The sequence below is a fragment of the Phyllostomus hastatus genome, unplaced genomic scaffold (assembly GCF_019186645.2).
Source record: "Phyllostomus hastatus isolate PE091 unplaced genomic scaffold, TTU_PhHast_1.1 phas_scaffold_501, whole genome shotgun sequence".
Taxonomy (NCBI): domain Eukaryota; kingdom Metazoa; phylum Chordata; class Mammalia; order Chiroptera; family Phyllostomidae; genus Phyllostomus; species Phyllostomus hastatus.
In genome coordinates, this window is record NW_025334033.1 from 3,341,161 (window position 1) to 3,364,834 (window position 23,674).

Consider the following 23,674-nt stretch of genomic DNA (forward strand, 5'->3'; position numbering starts at 1 on the left):
TTGATGCAGCTACATAGCAGTGTAACAAACTGCCCCTCATGAAACCTAGAACAATCTCTAAACACTCAAGTGACTTTATAAAAGTGCACAGTGTTCTTGTGCATGAATGATAAACCCTACCACCAAGCTAGTGTCAGGGCATGGTGCTGTGTTTGTGTAGAAGAAACTTGGGATTTCACTGGTGATATGCTTTACCTGCAGATTAGCTATATCCAGTAGAAGAGCATGCTACTGTATAACAGTATATTGCTGGAATAACATTTTCCTTGTCGTGTAAGCCAATATTAGGCAAAGTAGCAAATTTCTGTGTCCAGGACCAAGTGCAGCATGCCCCATTCCCCAGATCCCCTTTCTGTGACCCGCCCAGTCCTCACACCACCCCTCATGCTCATCCTCTAGGGAAATGTACCAGGCCCTTTTCTCACCCCTCCTGAGTACAGGCAGTGAGTGCTCAGCAGTGTGAAATGACCTCTAGATAGCGAGTTAGAAACCAGCATTTTTATGCCATTAGTATGCTATGTGATCTTTAGTCAGTCACTTCTTATTATTACCTGGGGAGCCCAATGACCCATCATTTCTGTGAAATGTACACATTGGAAGGAAGTAGGAACTAAATGTTTATGATGGTCTCTTCTAGCTTGAAATCTCTGTAAATCTAGAAACTACTTTTTTAATGTTCTGGAAAACTGTATTTTATTTCTGAAACACTCTTTACCTTTAGTCTTGAGCTTATTAGAGACAACATTAGAAGACGTTTCAAGCCAATATCTGGCAGGGAGCGGGTGGAGATTTGGGGCAGGGAGAGTTTTCATTGCCCTCTTGGAACTGGTAAATGTCTACAGCCACCTTGCCTTACACCCCCAGTTCTTCCCCCAAAATACTAATGTTGGTCTTAAAGACCTCATTTTCTTACTGAAAGTATACATGCAAAAAAATACTTTCCTGTGTTTATCTGCATCCAACATTGCATTTCGTGGCTTATTAAAGTTCATTGAGACTTTTATTCTCAGGAACAGCTTTGCCTCAATGTTACCTTTTCATGCACTTTTGTATTTGTGCCCCTTGGTATGCAACCATTCGATGAATTTTTGGTAATACACATTTCTTCTGCCTATTAAACCAGCAGATTATTCAACCACATGCATAATTGCAAAAGAGTAACCTAATTTTTGTTGCTATTACTGTTCTTTACTCATTTTTTGCTCCCCCCCTGTTTAATTGCCCTGGGGTATAGGACCCTTCCTTATGAAATATTCCACCATTTAGGATATCCTAAGATGATTTCCCACATATGACCACACAGGCATACATACAGGCCACAAACCACTACCACCCACAAAATGAGCTACGAATTTGCCAAAAGGTAAAGAAGTCCCAGAGGAGTCATGACTCCAGGAATAAAGTCTTAGCAAATAATTCACCCCATGCCAAAGCAAACTTTAAAAGTACCATTTAAAAAAACCCATAATGGGTAAGTAATGAGTCAATAAGGAGTGTGGTAAATTTTATGTGAAATGCAAATAAGAAATTTTATTATACACATAGCTATAATTTACACCATTTTTTTTGTTGTTGTTCAGCTAAACACCAACAGGGTTTTGTTTTCAGTATATTATTTGCAGCTATTATGGTTAATTATGCAACTGCCATACCCTTGACAGCAGATAGTTCAGAGCTGGTGTGGGGTTGTCCCAAAGCTGTTCTCAAAGCTCCCTCTTACTCAGGTCACTTTAGGAGCAGGAGTTGGGGACTTGGAGAGACCATCAGTCAACCCACAAAGGGGCCATTGATTGCAGTGTACATGGTGTAGGAATTCCGCTATTTATATGAGAAAGTTATTCCTGGAAGCAGTGCCATGAACTAAAATTTTTACTTTTTGAAATCTGCTTTCCTGCTGATATCCATACATGATCATCACAGTAACTTCTAACAAGTCAACTTTGTTTTTCTTTGCCCTCTGTTATGTGACTAAATGGTTTGTGTACATTTAACTGCTAAGAAGCTTCATATTTTAAGGGATCCCTTTACTAATACAAATCACCCTCTAGTTGACTGGCACAACTTTGAATTTTTCTAAGTCACATTTTGAAGGCTGTTCTGTACAAATCCAGAAACAGTAAATGTCCCAAAGGGCTAACTTATAAACATAATTATCATAATCATGAAAAATAAAACCTGCTTATTTCCTAAGCAACAAATTTTAAGCTACTTCTGAAACATTACAGCTGTGCTGTGAATCAGGAAAGGAGATAGTGGACTTTAAAATGGTAAGAATTATAAAGTCATTGACTTAAAAAGAAAAAAATTAAAACACCTCTTTTGAGTTTCTTTCCTTTGGAAACTATTGTTCCCTTTTAGCTTCTTCTTCCTTTTTAATCCTCATCCGAGGATATATTTATTGGTTTTAGAGAAAGAGGAAGAGGGGGAGAGACAGACAAACATACTGATGTGAAGGAGAAACAGATCAGTTGTCTTCCACATGCGCATGACCAGGGCTCTTCTAGCTTCTTAAAAGAAGAGTTTATGTTAATTTCTTCACTTCTTAATCCTATGCACATGCTCACTCTATCCTATAGCATTAAGGATAAAGCCGCAGTTGCCATAACAAAGACTAAAATAACTGTTGCTTAAACAAGAAGTACTTATTTTACTTTTGCGTAATAATTTGCTTACAAGCTGTTTGAATGTCAGGTTCTCAGGTACCTCTAGTCCTGTGGCATCTGTCATTAAGGTGTGGTCCTTATTCACAAGGTTGAAGATGGCTCACATCATATCCCCCAGTACCAGGGCTGTTGAGTTCCTGCCAGTAGGAAGCAGTGGGAGGGAGGGGGTGAGGGAGGCACACCCTTTCCTTTTAAGCATGTGGCCTAGAAAGTGCACACATTTCATTGAGCAAAACTTAGTCTTGTGGCTATACACAAAGGAGACCAGGAAATGTGGCTTATCTGGAAGCCCTGTGCCCTGCTAAAGACTCAAGGGTTCCAGTACTAAAGGCAGCAGGAGAAAAGGATGTTGAGACCATCAGCAGACTTTGCCACCTTTCTTAATTGTGAAATCAAATGGCTCTAACTACTTAACCATGACTAGCTTTTGACACTGATGACAGTTTCTTCCATCTTGAAATGCCTCATTACTCTGAGAGCCTTCTGGGTATGTTTCTGTGAAGGTGACCACTCCTTCACCTCCTTTATTAGCTCCTCCTTCCCTTCTATTCCCCCAGGGTTCAGATCTCAGTGTTCTTCTTTTCTGCCCAACACTCTCTCTAGCTAGACCCAACTGTTTTCACAGCTTCACTGATCACCTGTTTGCCAAGGCCTCCCAAGTCTTCCTACCCAGAGCCAACCTCTTAGTTCTAATTCTTAGACCCAAATCTCCTATAGCACACTAAACCTTTCCGCAAGATACCCAACTTGCCCCTACAATTCAGTACGTCCCAGTTAGAATTTATTCTGTATCAACTGAGTCCTACTCTTCTTAGGTTCCCTAATTTTCAATTGCACTGTTCTCTTCCTAGTAGCAAGAGACAGGCTAGAAATCAGAATCATCTTTGATGCTATAAGATTCACTTTCCACCAGTTGCTGACTTCTCAGTTTTGCCTCCTCAGTGGCTGTTCTCTACCCTGTTGGCACAGTGGCTTTGCCCTCATCCAGGACCTCTTCTCTCACCTAGATTATTGAAATACCCCCCTAATGGTTTTCTCTGCCTATAGTTTTTCTATTTGCACTTTGATATCCTTTTGTATCCAGTTGACTTTCTATAGCCTAAGTTAGATACATCTATTTCTTCAATGTGTTCTGGTATTTTCTATTATCAATGAAACAAAGGGAAGAGAATTAGCCCTTTCTCTTGTATAAGGTCAGCACTTATATTCATGAACTTGTTGGGTCCTTGAAAGGACAGCCCTGAAAAGGTGTATTGCTAGTTCATAAGTAAGCACAGGGGAAAGTAATCGAATCACCAATGTCAGCCTCCCTAGTAAACAACAGTATTGGGGAAAGGACCAGGGTCTTATTTGACTCGGAAGCCTGAGCACTCTCAGGTGTTCCATATTCTCTCCCAAATTAGAGCAGGAGCCTCCAGAAACTTGCCCTTAGTTCACTTTCCAGTTTCATTTTCTATACCCTCGCCCTGCCTGTAGCCTCCGTGACAACTCACTGTTTTTCACACCTGCACAACCTTGCCATGAATTCTCATTGGATACTTTCTTTACATTACACTGTCCCTGGATATTTCCTCTTGGTCAAAATATAGTCATCCTTCCAGGACTACCTCCAAAACCAGCTTCTCTAGAAATTTCCTGAGTTGCTTCTAAGTAGAACTACCTTTTATTTCTGGTCTTTGACAGCATATTTTTCTTATCATCCTTTAGCAACTCATTCCAGTGTATTATTTTAACAATTACTTGTATTTTTTCAACATCTCAATATAAACCCACTCCTTGTTCTGTCTTCTGTGGTGCATTCTTCAGCACAGGGCAGAATAATTGTTTATTGATATAGAAAGGACTTCACAACATAGAATAAAATGATTTCAAGGGGACATTGAAGATCCTGGGTGGTATAAGTGTTTGGAAGAGGAAATGATCCCAAAGAAACGTGGAGGCCAGAGAGGGCCTTAGGAAGGCGTGTAGTCATAAACAGGGCCAGCCTAGGCAGAAAGTCTATAGAGGGGACTCAGAAGCCACTGGGGGCATGTTGGAGATCAGCAGCTAGCAAATCTGGCAGATCTTTCAGATCACCTGGAGAGCCTTGTAGACATGCAAGCAAATCTAAATCGTAATCCCAGGGACTGGAGTAGAGGGCTCAGTAGTTTTAGAAAGCTCCGCCCAGGGAAGGCAGTGCAAGAAAACATTTTATGTTTCTTGGCCTCAATAATTGCCTTGGCTGCATGGATCCCTTACTTAAATGTATCTATCAGGTAAGCTTTGGAAGTGGGAGGAAGAAGGACACCTCCCTAGGGGACGTTGCTACCTTCTCAGCCAGGTTTAGAAACTGCTAGACTTAGGTGAAGGTCTCTCCCTACTCTGATTTACTGTGACTTTAGATAGAAAATGAGCTCAGCATTGACAGAACTGATGAATTCAGCTACTCAGAGAAGAAAGGGGTAAGGACATTCATGGGGATCAATGGCAAAGGCCTGGACTTGGGAAACTCAACACACATCTTGGAAGAATCTCATAGTGTGATTCCCGGGGCCAGCCTCACTGTCGTGTCTCCTGTTTCCCTCTCTGAGTGCTCTGTCCACATCAGTCTCTTGTGCATTTGCATTTTGCATTCCCATGATAGAAATTTGCAGCACTTAATCAGCTTGATTTAAACACATACTTTCAAAATACCTACTATGTCTTAACAGCTGTACAAGCTATGAGACCCTGTTCTGGAAGAATTTAATCTAGTGACCACACACTGTCTCCTCAATGAAGTCTTTCCCAATCTCTGAGCTGTCTTTCCTCCAAAAATCTAGGTTGTTGCTGTCTCTTCAATTTCAACACTAGCGATTTCTGTTTCATCCTTTTCATTCTAGACAGTCCCTCCCTTCAATAAATCATAAGTTCTAAAGGACAAGGGCAATGTCCTGTACTTTGTTTTTCTGTAGCACCTTATATTTTCTTATGCATAGTAAGTGCTCAATTAATATTTATTGAACAAATAAACAATCACTGTGTTTTCTTTTGCCATGCTGAAACTGATTACAGAATTTTCTGTCTGCTGCTGATAGATGAGAGATCTTATTTATTTGGATTTTGGTGATAGAATTCCCTAAATACATCCCATATGGGTTGATTTGTCCAAGAATTTAAAATCTTAAGAGCTTTGTTAAAGAGAATAGACATGTTCAGAACATGAAAGATTAGTCATTGGAATAAAACAATCACTTTCTCTGTTCTTGACTGTATTACTTTCAATTTGTGTTAAAAAAAAAAAAACTAGAAAAAAAAAACAAGGAAGTGAAGATCCTTGGGATCCATGGCTGTGCCAAGCCTCAGACCTCTTTGGAGCTCAAACAAGAACCTTAGAGAGCATCTGTCTGCACTCTATTTCCCTAGCTTGGCAGACAGCAATGGAAACCCGAAGTGAGTCTACTTCATTCAGCTAGAATATTTCTAAATTGCTTATCTGTGGGCCTCCTGACAGCTCCTGCCTTGGGCATAGACTAGATGGAATAGGGGTCTGCCCGGGAAGTATGATTTAAGGGGCGCCAGAAAGGCTGCCTGCTCCACATAATCTCCCCTGTTCCTGCACCAGTTTTAGTCACTGTGCAAACAGCCTCTGATCAGTTTTAGTTTTTGGTGAGACTCGGTAGGTGGTACAGGTTTCAAAATCACAGAGAGGGGAGTCAGCATCTACAAGCACGTGCACGTCTTCATTATCAGGATTAGAAAAACCTTCCAAAGACTGGCCGTGCATTGCAATTAAATTTGCAGATTTATGACACAGGGCTGACTTCAGTTTCCAATCTGTCTCCCAGACACCTACCTCTCCCTGAACAAGGAAATGCAATGCTGTTACCTTTCACTCTGCACCTAAATCGCTGGGCGGCTCCGGGTGTTTCGTCTACCAAGTGCGGAGTGATTGGCTTTAACTGATCATGCATTCCAGGGCAAGTCCATGGACCACCCCCCCCTCCCCACTTCCCTTCCCCTGTGGCCTGGGGGGAGAAGCTCTGCAAACGGAAGCAGCTTTTGTTCTGCAATTAATCATTTGCAGTCAAAATGTGTTTGGGTGCTACAAGTGATAGCCCACTAAAACCATGAAGTAGCTGATTGTATAGCTGGTGAAATTTGTTCTGTAAGAAGACTTCCTTCACTGTAAATAGAAAAATATCTTAAGAATGAGGTAGGGAAAATTATCAAATTTAGGAAGTAGAAGTGGTGGGCTGATTTATCATGGAATAACTTTTAGAGACTAGATTCTGACACTAAGGAGCTAAATCTTTTAATCTAAGACTCGCAAGTGAAGCTGACCTGGGGGGATTATTGGGGTGGAGGGTTTGTCAGGGTCAAGGGTCAGACTCTGAAAAGAGAATGAGTGTAGAAGAGCGTATGTCTATTCCAGTAAGCAGTCCCAGCGGTCTGTGCGAGATAAATGACTGTGGGGCTGCTCTTTATTTAATTTGGTCTCTGGCTCTCTTATTTGAGTTTCATTTTCTTGCCCTTTGGAAACATAAACTAGTCAATAATGTTTTCATCAACTGCTGCAGTGAGGAAGAAATTTCTCTTTACATTGAGGAATTGAGTTTGGTCTTTGTGGTGTTTGTTTTTTACTGACAGTGAAGACTGGCTTATTTCATTCACTTTTATAACTATTATCTATGGGTAACAGTTATATCAAGAATTCAGAAGTACCTAGTAAGGGAATTGTTTTGTCCAGGAGGATAGGAATAAGGGAGATTCCCACAGCCCCTGGCAGGTCTCCATGATTGCCCTTGGTAATTTAGAATCAAAGCTGAGCCTTGGCCCCTTTCCCCCTGGCTATGGGAAACAGCCTGACTCAGTGACCTGAGGACAGGACCTGATGGAGAGTCGAGGATTATCAAAAGACCCTACTCAAACCCCAGAGAGCACTAGAGCCTTACGTCTAATGATCAGGTTACCAGGCCATGACCAGAAGCATGGCCTGACGTAGCTGTGTCCTTCTAAAAGTACAACATTAAAAACTACCCCTATGATGTTATGCCGTCTATGCTCCAGGTAAGCCTTGTGAGGCAAAGATCGAGATCTTACCCGCTCTTTTGGCTCTGTGGGCAGCACCATGGCAGTCAGCAAGAACAAGTGCCTTACAAAATACAGCAAAAAGGGGAGCCAAGGAGAAAGTGTTTGATGCATTTTCTAAGGAAGATTGGTGTGATATGAAAGCACCAGCTATGTTCAATACAAGAAATATTGCAAAAGCACTAGTCATGAGAATGCAAGGAACCAAAATCACTTATGATGGTCTTGGCGTCACCTTTTGGGAGTGAGCCTAGCTGATCTGCAGAATGATGAAGTTGCATTTAGAAAATTCAAGCCAGTTATTGAGGATGTTCAGGGTAAAAACTGCCTAATTTCCATGGCATGGATCTTATCCATGATAAAATGCGGTCCATGGTCTAAAAAGGGCAGACCATGATTGAAGCTCATGTTGACATCAGGACTACTGGTGATCATTTGCTTCTTCTCGTCTGTGTTGGCATTACTAAAAAACGCAGCAATCAGATTCAGAAGACCTCTTATGCTCAGCATCAACAGTTCTACGAAATCGGGAAAGTGATGGAAATTATGACCCTAGAGGTGCAGACAAATTACCTGAACGAAGTGGTCAGTAAGCTAATTCCAGATAGCCCTGGAAAAAGCATAGAAAAGGCTTGCCAATCTATATTACCTGCTCCATGATATTTTTGTTAGAAAAGTAAAAATGCTGAAGAAGCCCAAGTTTGAATTGGGAAGACTTACAGAGCTTCACAGTGAAGGTAGAAGTTCTGGAAAGGCTACGGGGAATGAGACAAGTGCTAAAGTTGAATGAGGTGATGGATATGAGCCCCAGTCAAAGAATCTGTTTAAAATTCAGACTAAATGGTGAAATATAAAAAATACTATTCATGGGCAAAAATATATATTACCCTCAATCTTCTCCATCTAAAGTGGCATAAATCATGTGGTAATGAGCTTTCTTAGTTGAGTAAGCCACTTCCACATCTTTCCAAAGTCTCTTTGTATGACATTCGTGTTCTTTGGCCTGATGCTACCTACTTCAAGGCTGCAAGGAGTTCGTGGCAAAGGAGTAAATAGCCAGTTGGCATTTCATCTTTGCAGCCTCTTGTACCTCTTCTCTGAGTGTTCCTTCTAAAAGGAGACCATAAAAATACCATCATTTGCTGTTACAAGAAGTTCTTTCTAATCGTGATTTACTGGTAAAGCCAACCCACATTGGGTAGTCAGACTGGCAAGTTATTTACTTTACAGGTGTGATCTCCAGTAGGTGCCAGTGCCTGTTCCATCCCACCGAAACAAAGGGGCAAGAGCCAGAATTTACTGGGTCCTTGACAGAGGCACGTTCTTTGTTGATCATGTTTCTCCATGTATTTCCAAATAGTCACCAGAATGAAGATTTCCTGTGCTTGTTAGAGAGATTTAGGTTAACAGGTCTTGGGATTTTAGGATTTGTCCAGTGGTAATAGTGATTTGGACCTTTGCCCCTCATCACAGTGCTGTTTAGGGAACCTTGTAGGCCTCCCTGTGGCGCACTGACCAGGAGACCCATGGCTGCACATGCTGTGCACACAGGGCCTGCCTTTTCCTGTTTGAGACTACTTTGACCTCCTCTCTCCAGCGATAGGTGAGACTAAGTCTTCTTTAAAGAGATTCACATTACAGCTGATTGGATTTCATGTTTTTATCACCACGCATTTCATGAACTGTATTCCCTGTAATGCCTCCCTTTCCTTTGCCTTTATCCACCACTGTTTCCAAAGCCATTGACTTTCAGTGTCTTCGGTGACGATGTGTCCATGGCCCAGGGCATGCAGTGATTGGTGTTTTGGGATCACACAGGACTCAGTGTCTGAGTTTTCTCTTTGAAGCTAGTAGCATTATAGGCAAAAACTTCTAAACTCACTTCCTTGGTCCTATTGTCTGCATTACAAAAGTGAGTGATTTATTAACAAGTATGCCTTGGTAATATTACCAGACTGTAGATTTTTCTACTTGCTAAAATGAATTGACATTATCTTTTAAGAGAATTTCTAATAAAGATCACCAATAGGTGTCTAAAACAGAATAGTAGTTTGTGAGGGCCTTTTGCCCTTTTTTTTTTCATCACTTTTTTTAGAGCAGTTTTAGGCGTATAAACAACTTGAGAGGGAGGTACAAAGACTTCCCATGTATGTTCTGTCCCCATACATGCATAGCCTTCCCCATTGTCAATGTTACTCATCAGAATGCTACCTTAAAAAAAAAGAAAGAAGGAAAAGAAAAACAAGGATGAAACTGTATTGATGCATCATAATCACCCATAGTCCATAGTTTACCTTAGGGTTCATTCTTGGTCATTGGACATATGTATAATGACTTGTATCCATCATTACTCTGGATAGCAATCCAGAGTATTTTCACTGCCCTAAAAATCTGTGTTCTGTCTATTCATTGGTGCTCCACTGCCATTAATCTTTTCATTGTCTTCATAGTTTTGTCTTTTCCACAACATTTACTCATTGTAAACACTAAAATTAACCCTATTGTTTAGAGTATAGACCCACACCCTGAGCCATAATTTGAGATGAGTCAAGTCCAGCCACCAATTAATTGCCTATGTGACATTTGTATTTAAAAATATGATGTGCCCTCATACTTTAGAGTTATTCAGACGTTAATAGGCTGACTTGTTACAGCCTATTTGCAAGCCTATTGCAGTCTTGTTACAATTCAGAAAGCTATTCAATATGGGAAAGAGCAGATGATCAAAAAAAAAAAACAAAAAGAGAAGTTAACTGCAGTCACAGAATTAAGTTGGGAAGAATCTTAGGGTATAATCAGATGAATCCATTTGAGCTTTATTCCAGGGTTGTTATAAGCAAAGGAAGTAAATAGAAATTGGAAAGTATAGTGGGGCCAAAATCAGGAAGATCATGCAAAATTCCAAGCAAGACCATAAAGAAAGTGAATCTTCATGAAACATGAGGCAACTTCTGTGTTTATGAATGTGAGGTAAGTGGATGCCCCAATGGGTACTTATTCTTCCCATGTGTCAGCTCATCTGACTGTCCCCACAGGTGCTGTCTGTGAGCATTTGACAGAGACTGTTGGTTTCTCAGAAGCAGAACACATCCAGAAAGTAACAAGCAGAGAAGTATGGTGGAATGGGCCATGTTTCTGATTTTTAAACATTTGATATTTCACTAGAGCCAAAAAGCTAGAAGCTGGTGGCTCTGGCTGTCAGAAGAATGGTCCTTTCAGAAAGCCTGGTCTTCTTAATTAGTTGTCCATTTCCAAGATACCTCTGGATAATTCTTTAGGAAAAAGACTTCTCCTGGCTTTCATTCTCCTGGAGATGAAGGTTGTTTCTTTTTTTCTTTCCCCCAGAAGTTTCAATAGGTTCTGTTGAATTTCATGCATAAGGATTTTCCAACTTTCTATTTTTAAAAAAAGCAGAGGTGTTTGTTTTGTCCAAATGAAAACATGTGTGAAGCCCCAATCTATAAGACAGGTAAAATAAAGCTTCTCTGGTTGAAGCAGGACTTGCAGATGTCCAGGGCCTAGAGGGTCCCATAACTCTTCTCCTCTCTTTCTGAATCATCTTTGTTGAATGTTAAGGCTCTTTGTAAGACAGTTTGAAAACAGTGCTCTAAAATACTGATTTTTCTAATAATGACAAGGAATGTACAACAGCCTAAACACTCTATGTACCTCACCTGCTCAATATCTCACTTCTCTCTTGATTGGTTGGTCTGGTTGATTTCCTATGGTCAAAATGACGGCACTTTTCTTACATAAGCTTTATGCTGATTTCAGTATATTCTGCCCTTTGCACCATGAATCAATGAAATACTGAATGTCAGAATAAAGACACTGTATTTCTTCAGTCTTATATGGCTGTGGTCTGAATTGGTCTGATTTAGCTGCAGGCATATAAATCTAGCCATAGAAATCCCACAGCATTGTCCAGTGTGACATCCTCCCAGATGAAGTTTAGTCCTGGGGTGCCTAAGCCTCTGAGTGGAAAGGCCTGTCACTCTTCAGGGTGCAGCTCCCTTAGCTGCCATGTGATCCCGGCTCTCTCGTTAAAGAAAAAGTACGATTTCATACATTATCCAGCTCTTTTCATTGTTAAGATGGGAACAATGTCTCTTGCAGCTTCTACATTCTAAGTGGAAGCAAAACTCCCTCTCCAGATGCTTATCCTATGAAGCCAAGATTACAAATCACTTCCACAGAGTAAGGGCTAAGCAGGAACATCAGGAGACATGTCTCGTCTCATACTATGTCTTTCCTCAGTAGACTTTGGCAGCAACTGAATTTTACTGGGGCCCTCAGTAACTCCTTGGGGATCATATGCATTACAAAGAAGCTGAAAAGGGAGGGTTTCCAGAAGTCAATTTTGCTGAGGCATTTATGAATTGAGAACAGTTATTTTCTTTCTAACTCATTTATATGTTTTTTCCTACATACCCACTTTTGAAGAAGGTGCCATATAACCTTAGAAATCAAGTTTAATATCTGCCTATGAGTAATCATAAACTACTATGCATTCTAGAGCAAATATTCAGGTCAGAAACAAAAGTAGAATCAATATTGTAGGCCAGCACCAAAATAAGTTCATACAATAAAGCAAGGGGGAGACTGAGCATATGTATATAGCTAGAAATTGTCTAATCAGTGAGTTCTCTGATTGAATGCAGAGAAGTTCTTACCTCCTAAGTGAAAGGGGCACATTTCAGATGTGAGATGAGCTGTATAACCTCTGAGTCTTAGTCTCCTCATGGGTGAAATAATGTGGATACTTTTAGGCATTCTGGAACGTATAAGTTAGCATGTATAAATATCTAGCACATTTGGGCAGCCTTGAGCACACTTTCTTTTTCCTTATTTGGGACTCAATCAGCTAATCAGTAACTGGAACTAGAATTTTTCATGTTTTTACTATTTTTCCCCTAAGGATAAATGCAATGCAAATGCAATAGATAATTGTTCTACCACTCTAGGTATTTCCTAAACATTTATACTTGTTTAAAGTGGGGAGAAAAAAAAAACATCAATGCAAGTCATTCATGGGTTACTTAGATATTTGCTGACAACTGCTTTGTGCGTGGCACCATGATAGCTCCAGGAGTAGGGAGGAGACCAGATATGCACAGGGCGTGATCACTGTCCTCAAGTGGCTGCAGTGGCTAAAGGAGACAAGACATCTGTACAGTCTTCAGTGAAAAGTGCTAAGTGCCCTAAGAGAGGCACAAAGTGCCCTTTCACTTGAAAAAAGAGCAATTACTTCTGGCTAAGAGAGATGAAGGAAGCTTTCATGACCTTAGCACTTAAGCTGGGAATAGAAGAATGAGAAGAATTTGAGCACATGGAAAGGAATAAAAAAGGCGTTGAGGGAACAGTAAGAACAAGACGCAGAGGTGAGAGAAGCCTTGCCCAAAGAAGGGTGAGCGGTGTGCATGGGACAGGGAGCACAGGTAGGTGAAGGACAGGACGCTTGGTAAGTAATCTTTTTTTAATTTTCACAGGGATAGTGTCGTTCAGGTGTGGCAGTATTCCCCCTTTTAGAAGATGAAGAAATTGAGGCTCAAAGGGTTTAAGTGATTTGTCTAAGGATAATATAAAGCCAGATCTGGGTCTGTGATGGTAAAATAGACAAGTAAACTAAGTTTAGAAAATGGGTGAGCTTTGATTGTCAGCATAAGGAATTTAAATCATATATTATAATTCAAAGGTCAGTGAACTACAGCCTATGCCCAATCCATCTCACTACAAACTTCTGTAAATAAAGTTTATTAGAATACAGCATTGCATTGCTGTTCATCGGTGTATTTTTAAGGCTCCTTTTACACCACAACAGCAGAGCTGAGTAGTGGCAGAGACCGTATAACCTGCAGAGCCTAAAATATTTACTATCTGACCCTTTACAGAAAACCTTTGTTAATGCTGGCCACAGTTGATGGAACTCATTGAAAGTTTTCAAGAAGAGAAGTGACATTTTTAGAGTTAAGCATTACTGATTGAGACCGTGTCCATCAGCAGGAGGGTGGGTTGTGGGGAAGCAGGTCATTTAGAAGACTATTTCAATGATCTGGGCTCTCACTTTTGCACTGCTGGAGCATCACAGTGGCCTTCCAGCCAACATCTCAAAGCTTAGAGAGTCCAGGCAGGTAGTGAAAATGGGCAAAGTGTGCAGGGTATAGGAAAACCAGTGGTACCAGCAAGCTGACTGATGGCATCGCCTGACAGCCTCAGGGCTGCAGGTACCATAGGGAGTGGCAGGAAGTGCCAGGAACCTCCAGGTCACTGCACAGCAATGCCGCTCCATGTTGCTGTGCCTTCCAGTTTTCTGAGGGAGGTCAGAACTTGGAATTCTTACATGACATCTCTGCATCTACAAATGTTAGCCACTGAATTTAAATTTATTTAAACCCTCTGAGGTCAACCACACAGCAGACCTCCGGTTTGCAGTCTTCACCCACGTAATTACCAGAACACTGATTCTGAGCAAATTGGGCACAGCCAACAACAGCAGCTGCTGTAGTTTCTTCAGCAGGCCTGTGACACTTGGCCCACAGTTGTTGAAGACCATTTTCAAGAGCCAGACAGACCAACCGACCATCAATTTCTTGTCAGGTCAAAGCAGTTTCTAAGACCTCCCTACTACGTGTTCTGCAATTCCAGTGGTCATCACGTGGCTAGATTGTCAAGATGTTTGAGCATTTGCTTTGTATCATAGATACGATCCAAAAGAAGCTGAAAAACAGCCTCACTCTCAAAACATGGTGTGAAGAACACCATGTGTCCTAATGTGAAGGATATACAGAGAATCCAGTGAGAATTTGCTGGTTTGAATTTTGAGGGATCAATCTTGAGCGTTGGTGATGTTATTCAGGTGATGTTAAGAAACGTTATATTATAATAGATTTTAATAGACTTACATGTTTTCCTATAGCCATTCTCAATACCTGAATGTTTACAGTTTAGAGGTTAATCACTTAGAACCATTTATTCATTCATTTATTCAGTATTCAGTGATCACCTGCTATATGCCAGGTACTATATAGGATGCTGAAGGAAGCAAGACATTGAGGTCATATCCCCTGCTTTTGAGGAGCTGTTGTCTAGGGTACAAGGCAGGTGCCTAGAAATGGTCCCAGTTCAGTAAGATAAAGGGACCTTGGAGGGAGGCATCCACTCTATCCAGTCAAATATACCTGCTTTCATGTAATGTGTGTGTCCCTGAAAGAAGTTAAAAAATTTTCCATTTTATTAACAAAAATGACTGGAAATGTCCTAGAAAGGCTGAGGCAGGACCACGCGCACACTTTTGTGGAGCTTCTTGTTGAAAACCTTTCATGAGAGTGACAGTGGAGCGTGAAACCTGGGGCCCCACGCAACTGCACAGGCTGCAGGCCGGTGCAGCCTTGTGGGCTCAGCATTTTTAAGAAATTCAAGTGAGCAGTATTTTAGGAAAGTAAAGGATTATTTTCAGTTTTTTCTGTAGGTCTCCATTCATTTATGGCATATATGTGTATATGCATGCCAACTACTGTATCAGGAACTAGGGATGTGGCAGTAAAAATGGTAGCTACCATCTCTACCCTCGTGTACTTTATCATCTAGCTGAGAATTCTGTACGTGATAATTTTCATTACCTGGTCCAATTATGTCTTAACTACATTAAGAGAAGAATATTTAAATGACCAATGAGTCTCATTTCTTTATACTTTTAGATATATGGTATGGATTAAAAATATGATATTTAAGTGTATAAACATAAATTTTGTAAAGAAACAAATGTTATTTTGGTTATTAGAAAAACAAGGTTAATATGAAAAAATGTATTTACTCCAAAGTTCAATAATTTTTGAAGTTTAAATTTTATTTATAATAAGTACCTCACTGAAACTTATAAAAAATATAAGGAAATAGATGCAAACTTTGTTTTGAAATTTAAACAATTTCTCTTATTTGTTTGAGAAATTTTCCTCATATCTGCACCAAAGTTTAGCTTCTAGGTGGGAATCTTAGAATCAGAAAAACTGAGGTGAATTCTTTGGTTTGTTAAGTCTCAGGGAATAGCAATAAACAGACTTGGTTTGCTTTCAGGATACATCTAAATAATATTACTGCAAGATAATACTTAGCTAATAGTGCCACCTGTTTAGTTTGTAGTCAGAAACTGTTGTCATGCATTCTTAAGCAGTTTCTCCACTTCTATGATAGAAAATTCCATAATGGTTATCCTTTATAACAGGTATACTAGATATAATAGATGTTTTACATATATTAATTCATATAATCTTCACAATTCTACCTCCATTCCATACAAAAGGAAACTAAAATTTACAAAAGTTGATTCCCTCCAAGTCTTCTAATAATGGGCAGAGTTAGAATTAGGATCAAGTCTAGCAGATACTAAAGCTACTTAACCAGCAAGCTTTGCCTTGGCCCAATCCTGTGCAGTTTTCAAGAGTGCCTTGTGAAAGGGAGACACAATAATTGAATGAGGCCCTGGCTGGCTAGGTTAGCTGGTCAGAGAGTCATCTGGTTATGCCAAGGTTGCAGGTTCGATCCCCAGGCAGGACACATACAAGAAACAACCAATGAATGCATAAGTAACTAGAACAACAAAGAAATGTTTCCTTCTCTCCCCCCCCTTTCCTCTCTTTCTCTCAAATTAGTAAGAAATAAAATAAAGCCAATAAATGAATGAGAACATTAGGAGAAGAGCAGAATGGGGATCCTGAGGTTGTAACTGTCCTGGGGAGTCTGGGGTGTTTGTGATGGCCTGTAGTCTGCACAACAGCCACTAACCAGCAGGGAAAGGTCCGCAGTGGGGATGGGTCCTTTGGTTGGCTCCAAGCCCCTGCCTCTACATTGCCAACCACTGCATCACCCCTGATGTCCAGGGAACGTGAAGAGTGTCACAGGGCTGCTATGAGGACTGGGAGAGGCAATGCTGAGCAGGAGGATGGGAGAAGACCAACTCTGAAAAAAGAGACCAGAATTCACAGGTGAAAAGGAACTACTAAAGCAAAATGTAACCAGAAAAAGATCCCTGAAAGTTAGGGGGTCCAAAGCAAAATAGTAATTCCAAAACACTGTTGGAATAGGGGTTAAAGGGTCACTAATAGGTGCTCTCTTTGGAAACAAATCTTGCTGGAGAGAAGCCAAGATGAGTAGGTGCTACCAGCTGTGGCCTCACTTACAGCACTGTCATCTTGGTTTGCGGATCCCTTCACAGACAGAGTCTTCAGTGTAGTCTGACCTGGGTTTGGTCCTTTCGGTGCATTCTTTTCTCTTGTGGGGCATAGTCACGGTTATTGCTGCAAACGGAAAACTTTAGTGGGCACTGCGGCGCATACACTCAGACCTTGTCAGTGTTAGGAAATGCCTGTTCTCAGGGCAGCTTTGCAGATGTAGCTCTACTTGGGTTTTGTAAATCATTGCTCATCTTCATCTTATTTTTATTTCTCTTCTGATGCACAAGTCAACATGTTGAATTCATTCTAACTAACTCGTGCATGTAGACTGGGAGATTAGATTACTAGGCGTATGTTTTAAGTAAATTATGTAAAATTAGCTAAGTAAAGAGCTAAGGCATTCAGCCACTTCTTCAACATTAAACAAGTATGTGATTAATGTTGAACAGAGATTTTTATTCGAGGCCCTGGAGAAAAAGCATGTTTTTCAAAAGATGTTTCTATGACACTTGACATCCAATATTATATTAGTTTCATGTGTGCAGCATAGTGATTAGTCACTTATATAACTTAGGAAGTGATCCCCCTGATAAGTCTTGCACCCGCCTGTTATTGCAATATTGTGGACTGTGTTCCCTAACCTGCACTTTACACCCAGTGATGTTTTTGTAACTGCCATTTTGTACCTTTTAGTCCCTTTGCCTTCTTCCCCCAGCCCCACAGCTCCACTCCGATCTGGCCACCAGCAGTGTATTCTCTGTATCTGTGAGTTTGTTTCTGCTTGCTTTGTTCATTTATTTTGTGTTTTAGATTCCACATATATGTGAAATTACATGGCATTTGTGTTTCTCTGACTTACTTCATTTAGCATAATACCCTCTACATCCACCCATGTTGTCTCAAATGATGAGATTTGGCCAAGTAATACTTTTTATTCCATTGTACATAAATGTACCACCTCTTCTTTACCAATTCATCTTTTTATTGGAACATTTAATTTGTTTATATTTAAAGTAAGTATTGATAGGTATTGCCATTTTATTAATTGTTTTCTGAAGGTTTTTGTAGTTCTCTGTTCCTCTTCTCTTGTTCTCCTCTCTTACATGTTGATGGCTTTTTATCATGTTGCATTTGGATTTCTTTTCTTTATTTCTTGTAGATTTCTGATTTGTCATTACATGTCCTTCATAAATACCAAGCTGTGTCTATTTTAAGTTGATGGTTACCTAAGTTTGAATATATTCTAAAATCACTACTATTTTCACTCACCCCTTCCACATTTGTTTCTTGTCACTGTATTTTACTTTTTTTGTGTTTGTGTGCATCCTTTAATTTACTGTTGTAACTACACACTGATGCAGATCCTGACATGCAATCTTCCTATTTTTGCCTTTTAACCTGTGTACTAGCTTTAGTTTTGGTTGATCCACTGCTTTTATGATGTTTGCCTTAGTAAGAATTTTTTCTTTACAATATTTTCTTATTTATATTTTTTATTTTTTCTTCTTATTAGAGTAGTCCCTTTAATATTTCTTGTAATACTGATTTGGAGATAATGAGCTCCTTTAGTTTTTTTCTTGTCTGGGAAGCTCTTTTCTCTCCATATATTCTAAACGATAGCTCTGCTGGGTAGTCTTGGGTGTAGGTCTTTCCTTTTCATCAGCATGTTCACTTTTTAAAGAGTCTGTGAGTTGGTGGATTTTTGAATTTTTAGTATTTTAAAAATAGTTTTCAAGAAAATTTTAAAATAAGGAAACATACAAAGAATAACATAATGGCCATATTCATACCACCTGGAATTATCTCTTCACATTTTATCAAGTATTCTTTAAGAGTTTTTCATATAAAAAGTCATTATACATAAAAATTTAATTGTATTATTATACATACTACCTCTCAAAGTTATTCTCTTCTTCTGTCTTTCTAGTAATAACCTCTATTGTGCAACTAATGAGGACCTTTCCAGTCTGTATGTAAATGTAGATAGATGTTTATATGTGTCTTTACACAGACATGCAGGCATCTGTGAACAATACTGTGTTGTGGGTACCATTTAAAGACACACAGTATAGCATGTTGCATGCACAGTACAATAGAAGGCACCATGCATTGAGTGATTGTGCTGTGCTTGGAGCTGTAGTATTTCCATCCTTTCAATGACTGACTGTATCTAGCAGGCACTGTTGTTATCACCTCTTTTAGGAAATCAAGGGAACAGAGAGGTCACTTGCCCAGGGTGAAATGGCTAGTAAGTGGTGGTGCTCAGAGTCTATCCCGTAGCCAGGCTCTGACCCAGGAGAACTTGACCATTGTGCTGCATGACCTCTTCACTGTATCACTCTGCAGAATTCTTCACTCGCAGTATCATGTTTCTGATATCTGTACTTGATTTTTAAATTAAATTTATTGACGTGACATTGAGTTACTAAGAGTACATACGTTTCAAGTGTACAATTCTTTGATATATCGTCTGTATGTTATATTGTGTGCGCACTGCCCAAAGTCGTATCTTCTTCCGTCACCATATACTTGGGCCCTTTATTCTTTACTATCCTGCCCCCTCCCCTGTAGTAACCACTGCTGTTGTCTGTGTCTGTGAGTTTTGTTTTGTTTGTCTTTTTTGTCTGTTTATTTGTGCTTTCAGTTTTATATCCCATGTATGAGCAAAATTATACGGTCCTTAACTTTGTCTTTCGGACTAATTTTGCTTAGCATGACACTCTCAAGACCCATCCACATTGTTGCAAATGGCAGTGGTTCGTCTTTTCTTATGGCTGAGTAGTATTCCATTGCATATATGGGGTGGGCAAAAGTAGGTTAAATTACCAGCTATTATTACCCATAAGATATGAAATAATAACAATAATTATAATAAGAAGAAGACAAATAAAACAAGAATAAACTGTGTGTTTTGCATACCCATAACTGTAAGACTGCTTTTGCCTACTCTTGCATGTGCCACATCTTTATCCAGACACCTAACAAAGGACACTTTGGTTGTTTGCATGTCTTACCCACCATGAATAATGCTGCCATGAACATAGGGGAGCATCTATCTTTGCAAATAAATGTTTTCAAATTTTTTGGATAGATACCCAGAAGAGGGTTTGCTAGATCATATGGTATTTCTATCCTTAACCCTTTGAGGAGCCTCCACAGTTTTTAATAGTGACTGAAAACCTAAACACATTTCTTCCGTGTAATTGTTGATAAAACACTCAACCAATAAAAATAGATCTACCTAGTTTACAGTTATTCCATATTCCATTAAATGAATATAATTTTTTAAAAGCTGTATTGTCTGGTGGTTCAGATCTATGAAATAGGAATAGTGAAAGTTCCTATTTTACAAGGTTGTCATGAGAAATAAATGGTTTAATTCAAATAAAGCAGGTAGAACAGTACCTGGCATGGACTAAGCACCCAATAAGTGTTAGCTATTATTTACTATTGGCATCTATCCATTACCCTGTAGAACCTAATGGTTAGGTTTCCAGTTTTCCTTACTGCATGTATCACTACAATGAAAGCCCTGTGTCTGTGTATAAAAGTTTCTTTGGGTATCTCCCTAGAAGAGAAATTGATGGCTCATAGGGTATGCATGTTTGCAATCTTTCTTGATTTTGCCAAAGGCAGCTGTACCAGTTTATACTCCCTAGTGCAGTTTCTCCACTCCCGTTCCCTTACATCCTCAGGAACAGGAGTGACTCCCACTCTCCCCTGTCCCCTTTCTGTCTCTGGATTCTCCTGTTCTGGACATTTCATATAAATGGAATCATATAATATGTGGATTTTTGTAACTGGCTGCTTTCACTTAATGTTTTTGAGGTGCAACTACTTTGTAGCATGAATCAGCATCTCATTCCTTTTTATGGGCCACTAATAGTTCATTATGTGGATATACGACATTTTGTGTATCATATTTGAGCTGATGGAAATTTGGGTTGTTTCTACTCTTGACTATTTGAATAATGCTTCTATAAACATTCATATGCAGATTTTTGTATGGACAGATATTTTTACTTCCTTGCTTATTACATATATTTATATACCTAGCAGTGGGATTGTGGCATCATATGGCAACTATGTGTAACACTTTGAGAAGCTGCCCAAGTGACCGCACCACTCTGCATTCCCACGAGCAGCATGTCAGGGCTCCCATCTCTCTAAGTCTCGGTCTCCAGCACTTGGTATTGTCCTTTTTGATTCTAGCCATTCTAGTGCAAAGGTACCTATCTCATGGTTTTGATTTACATTTTCTTGATGACTAATGATATTGAGCCTTTTTCATCGACTTATTGGCCATTTGTATGTCTTCTTTGAGAAATGTCTATTCAAATCCTTTGCCTATTTTTTAATTGGGTAATTTATTCTTTGAGTTGTAAGAGTTCTTCATGTATTGTGAATACAAGTCCTTTGTCACACTGTGTCCATGTTGTCTGTTGAGCAGAGGGATCACAAGTCAGACCATTACTGTCCTTGAAGTGTACCTGGGCAGTAACGTGACCACATCCCACTTTCTGTAGATTAGAAGCTCCTGAATGGGTCAGAAAAACACAGACTTTCCACAGTCATCTAGGTGCACCTCTCAGCCAGTGGAGGTAATTCACTTTTGAAAACAGAAGATACACCTTCACACCTAATTAGAGTTTGAATTTAATCATGAAAAGCATTGAAATCATTCCTTCCATTTCCAAACTGTTGATTGGTTAACTCAGCTTCATTTGGATTTCTGTTTAACCTGACCTCTTCCTTTTTCTCTTTCTTCTTTTTTTTCTCCTCTTTCTCTTCTGCCTCTCCCCTCCCTACTCTCTCAATTTCAGATTGAAAATGGCTCAGGAATCAGTCAGCAAGCTGACATCAGAGAAGAAAGTGGAGACAAAGAAAATCAACCCCACAGCCAGTCTGGTGAGATGCATTGTTCAACATAACCTCAAGATTTTTCATTATTAGTGGGGTGCACCCAGGAGTGTGTCTGAATTTCAAGGCTAAAACTCAGGGCCATAGAAGGTAGTATCCAGATTTTCAGTTCCCCTCCCAGAGCAGCAGATGGTAAAAATATATATAGGGGAGGAAGGAGTGAGAAACAAAACACAGCTTCATGTGTTTACCCACTAAAGTCAACAAAAGTCGTTTCCAGATAAAGCAAATTGGGTCACTTGCTGTTTCACACCCTTCGGCACGGCCCCCTCATGCCCTCATGCCGTGATCCCCTATCTCAAATAACCTTGCTCCTGAAATGTTTCAGCATTTCATCCTCATCAGTTTCTTTTCCCTGTCAAAGAAATGGGCAGGGCTTATCCTCTTTTGATAGTTGGAAAAACTGAGATGCAGAAAGATAAAGCCTACATAGTGTCACTGCAGAAATGTGTAACAAAAACCAGGACCACACTCTGAGTCGCAGAGGTTTCTCCCTGTCCTAGAAACTAGCAAGTCCGCTCAGGCTTCCTAGCTATGAGGGCAAGCCGTCCTCTACCGTCATGTTTTCAGAGTGGAACACAATGAATCTCCACCCGTCTGTTACAGACAATAGTCAGAAGGGCTAAATGGTTACTAAGCCAAGGTGTCAGAGTTCAAATCCAAGCTCGGGCACTTACTCCTTGCGAAACTTTAATGAAGTTATTTTGCTTCTCCATCTTTTGTGAAAAGAGGGAAGTCATATTACCTTTGCTTTAGGGTTATGTTAAGGAAGCTGAGAAGAGATATGTAAAGTGCCTAGAACACAATAAGAGCTCAATTGATGTTAGTTCTTTTCCTTGTGATCATGAATCTCTGCAGCTTTGGCTGGCACTGCAGGGGGGACAGCAGTGAGTGGTAAGTGGGACTGTCATTCTCCTCACTTTGATTTTCAGGCCCTGCCTTCCCTGTGCCCTGATCTCCTACCTATACTTAATGTTGTCCTTTTGTGTCACAAGTACCTTTTGCCAGCTGTTTCAAATCCTTTGACAGTCTAAGTGGAGCATATGTTATAAAGTAAGATTACTCCCAATGATTGACTGTGGTGTCTCTCATAACAGCCCCATCAGCAGCTAAATGAATGTTGAGTGAGGAGCACAGGTGAGAAATGGAGAAGTCGGGGCCGTACAGCGTGGTCAGGAGACATAGTGGTCAGGAGACATAGCGGTCAGGGCGCAGAGCCCCTGCCTGAGCGGACACACCCTGTGTGCCCACTGACACTACTGTCATCACACTCGTTTGTGTGATTTCCAGAGACAGTGCACTCAGCCCCGACTTCTATCTCCCTTCTTCATGGGCCTCTCCCTCTTCCACAAGCATCTTTTTTGGGCCTCTATCCTAACTTTTCCAGCCACACCTTACGTCCAGTGGCAAAAAAAATAGACTCAACTCTATAGACCGGCGCTGTTCAGATGGTGCACTGCCAGAATTGTTAAAATATGCAGTACCTGACTATTTAGTCAGGGGCACTGACCTCTTTTCCCTTAGGTTGTCAAATCAGAAAATGACAGCAGCCAACACAATAGCCATCAGGTGTGAGTGAATCAAAGTTATACCTATTTTTATGTCAGATCAGCAAAAACTATATTTTTGGGTGTGACACAGAACTTCAGTAACTCATTTATGTGTGCCAGGAAATGGAGAAGGTTGGAAACCACTGCCGTGGACAAAAGGGCAGCAGTGCTTTTCTTTTATAAGTGATCTTCACTACGGGCAAGCTTCCAACTGTGCTCCTCAGCTTAGAGTCGTTTGTTTTGTTGTTTATTTTCATAGAAATTAGGGAAGAGCTTATAAACTGATTCCTGATTAATTTCTCAAGTCAGGGATGGGATTCAA

The 23,674-nt window shown here is 40.2% G+C and overlaps 1 protein-coding gene and 1 pseudogene across 3 annotated transcripts in view; both read left to right on the top strand.

Moving 5' to 3' along the window:
* The window catches only part of FMN1 (formin 1), a 355,246-nt gene that overhangs the window by 322,009 nt on the left and 9,563 nt on the right, over positions 1-23,674 (top strand). For all 3 annotated transcript variants that reach the window (XM_045823499.1, XM_045823500.1, XM_045823501.1), the window contains one exon: positions 21,706-21,790. In XM_045823499.1, the coding sequence (XP_045679455.1) occupies positions 21,706-21,790 (85 nt within the window). The remainder of the gene's footprint in view (positions 1-21,705; positions 21,791-23,674) is intronic.
* Positions 7,753-9,508, top strand: LOC123808276 (annotated as a pseudogene).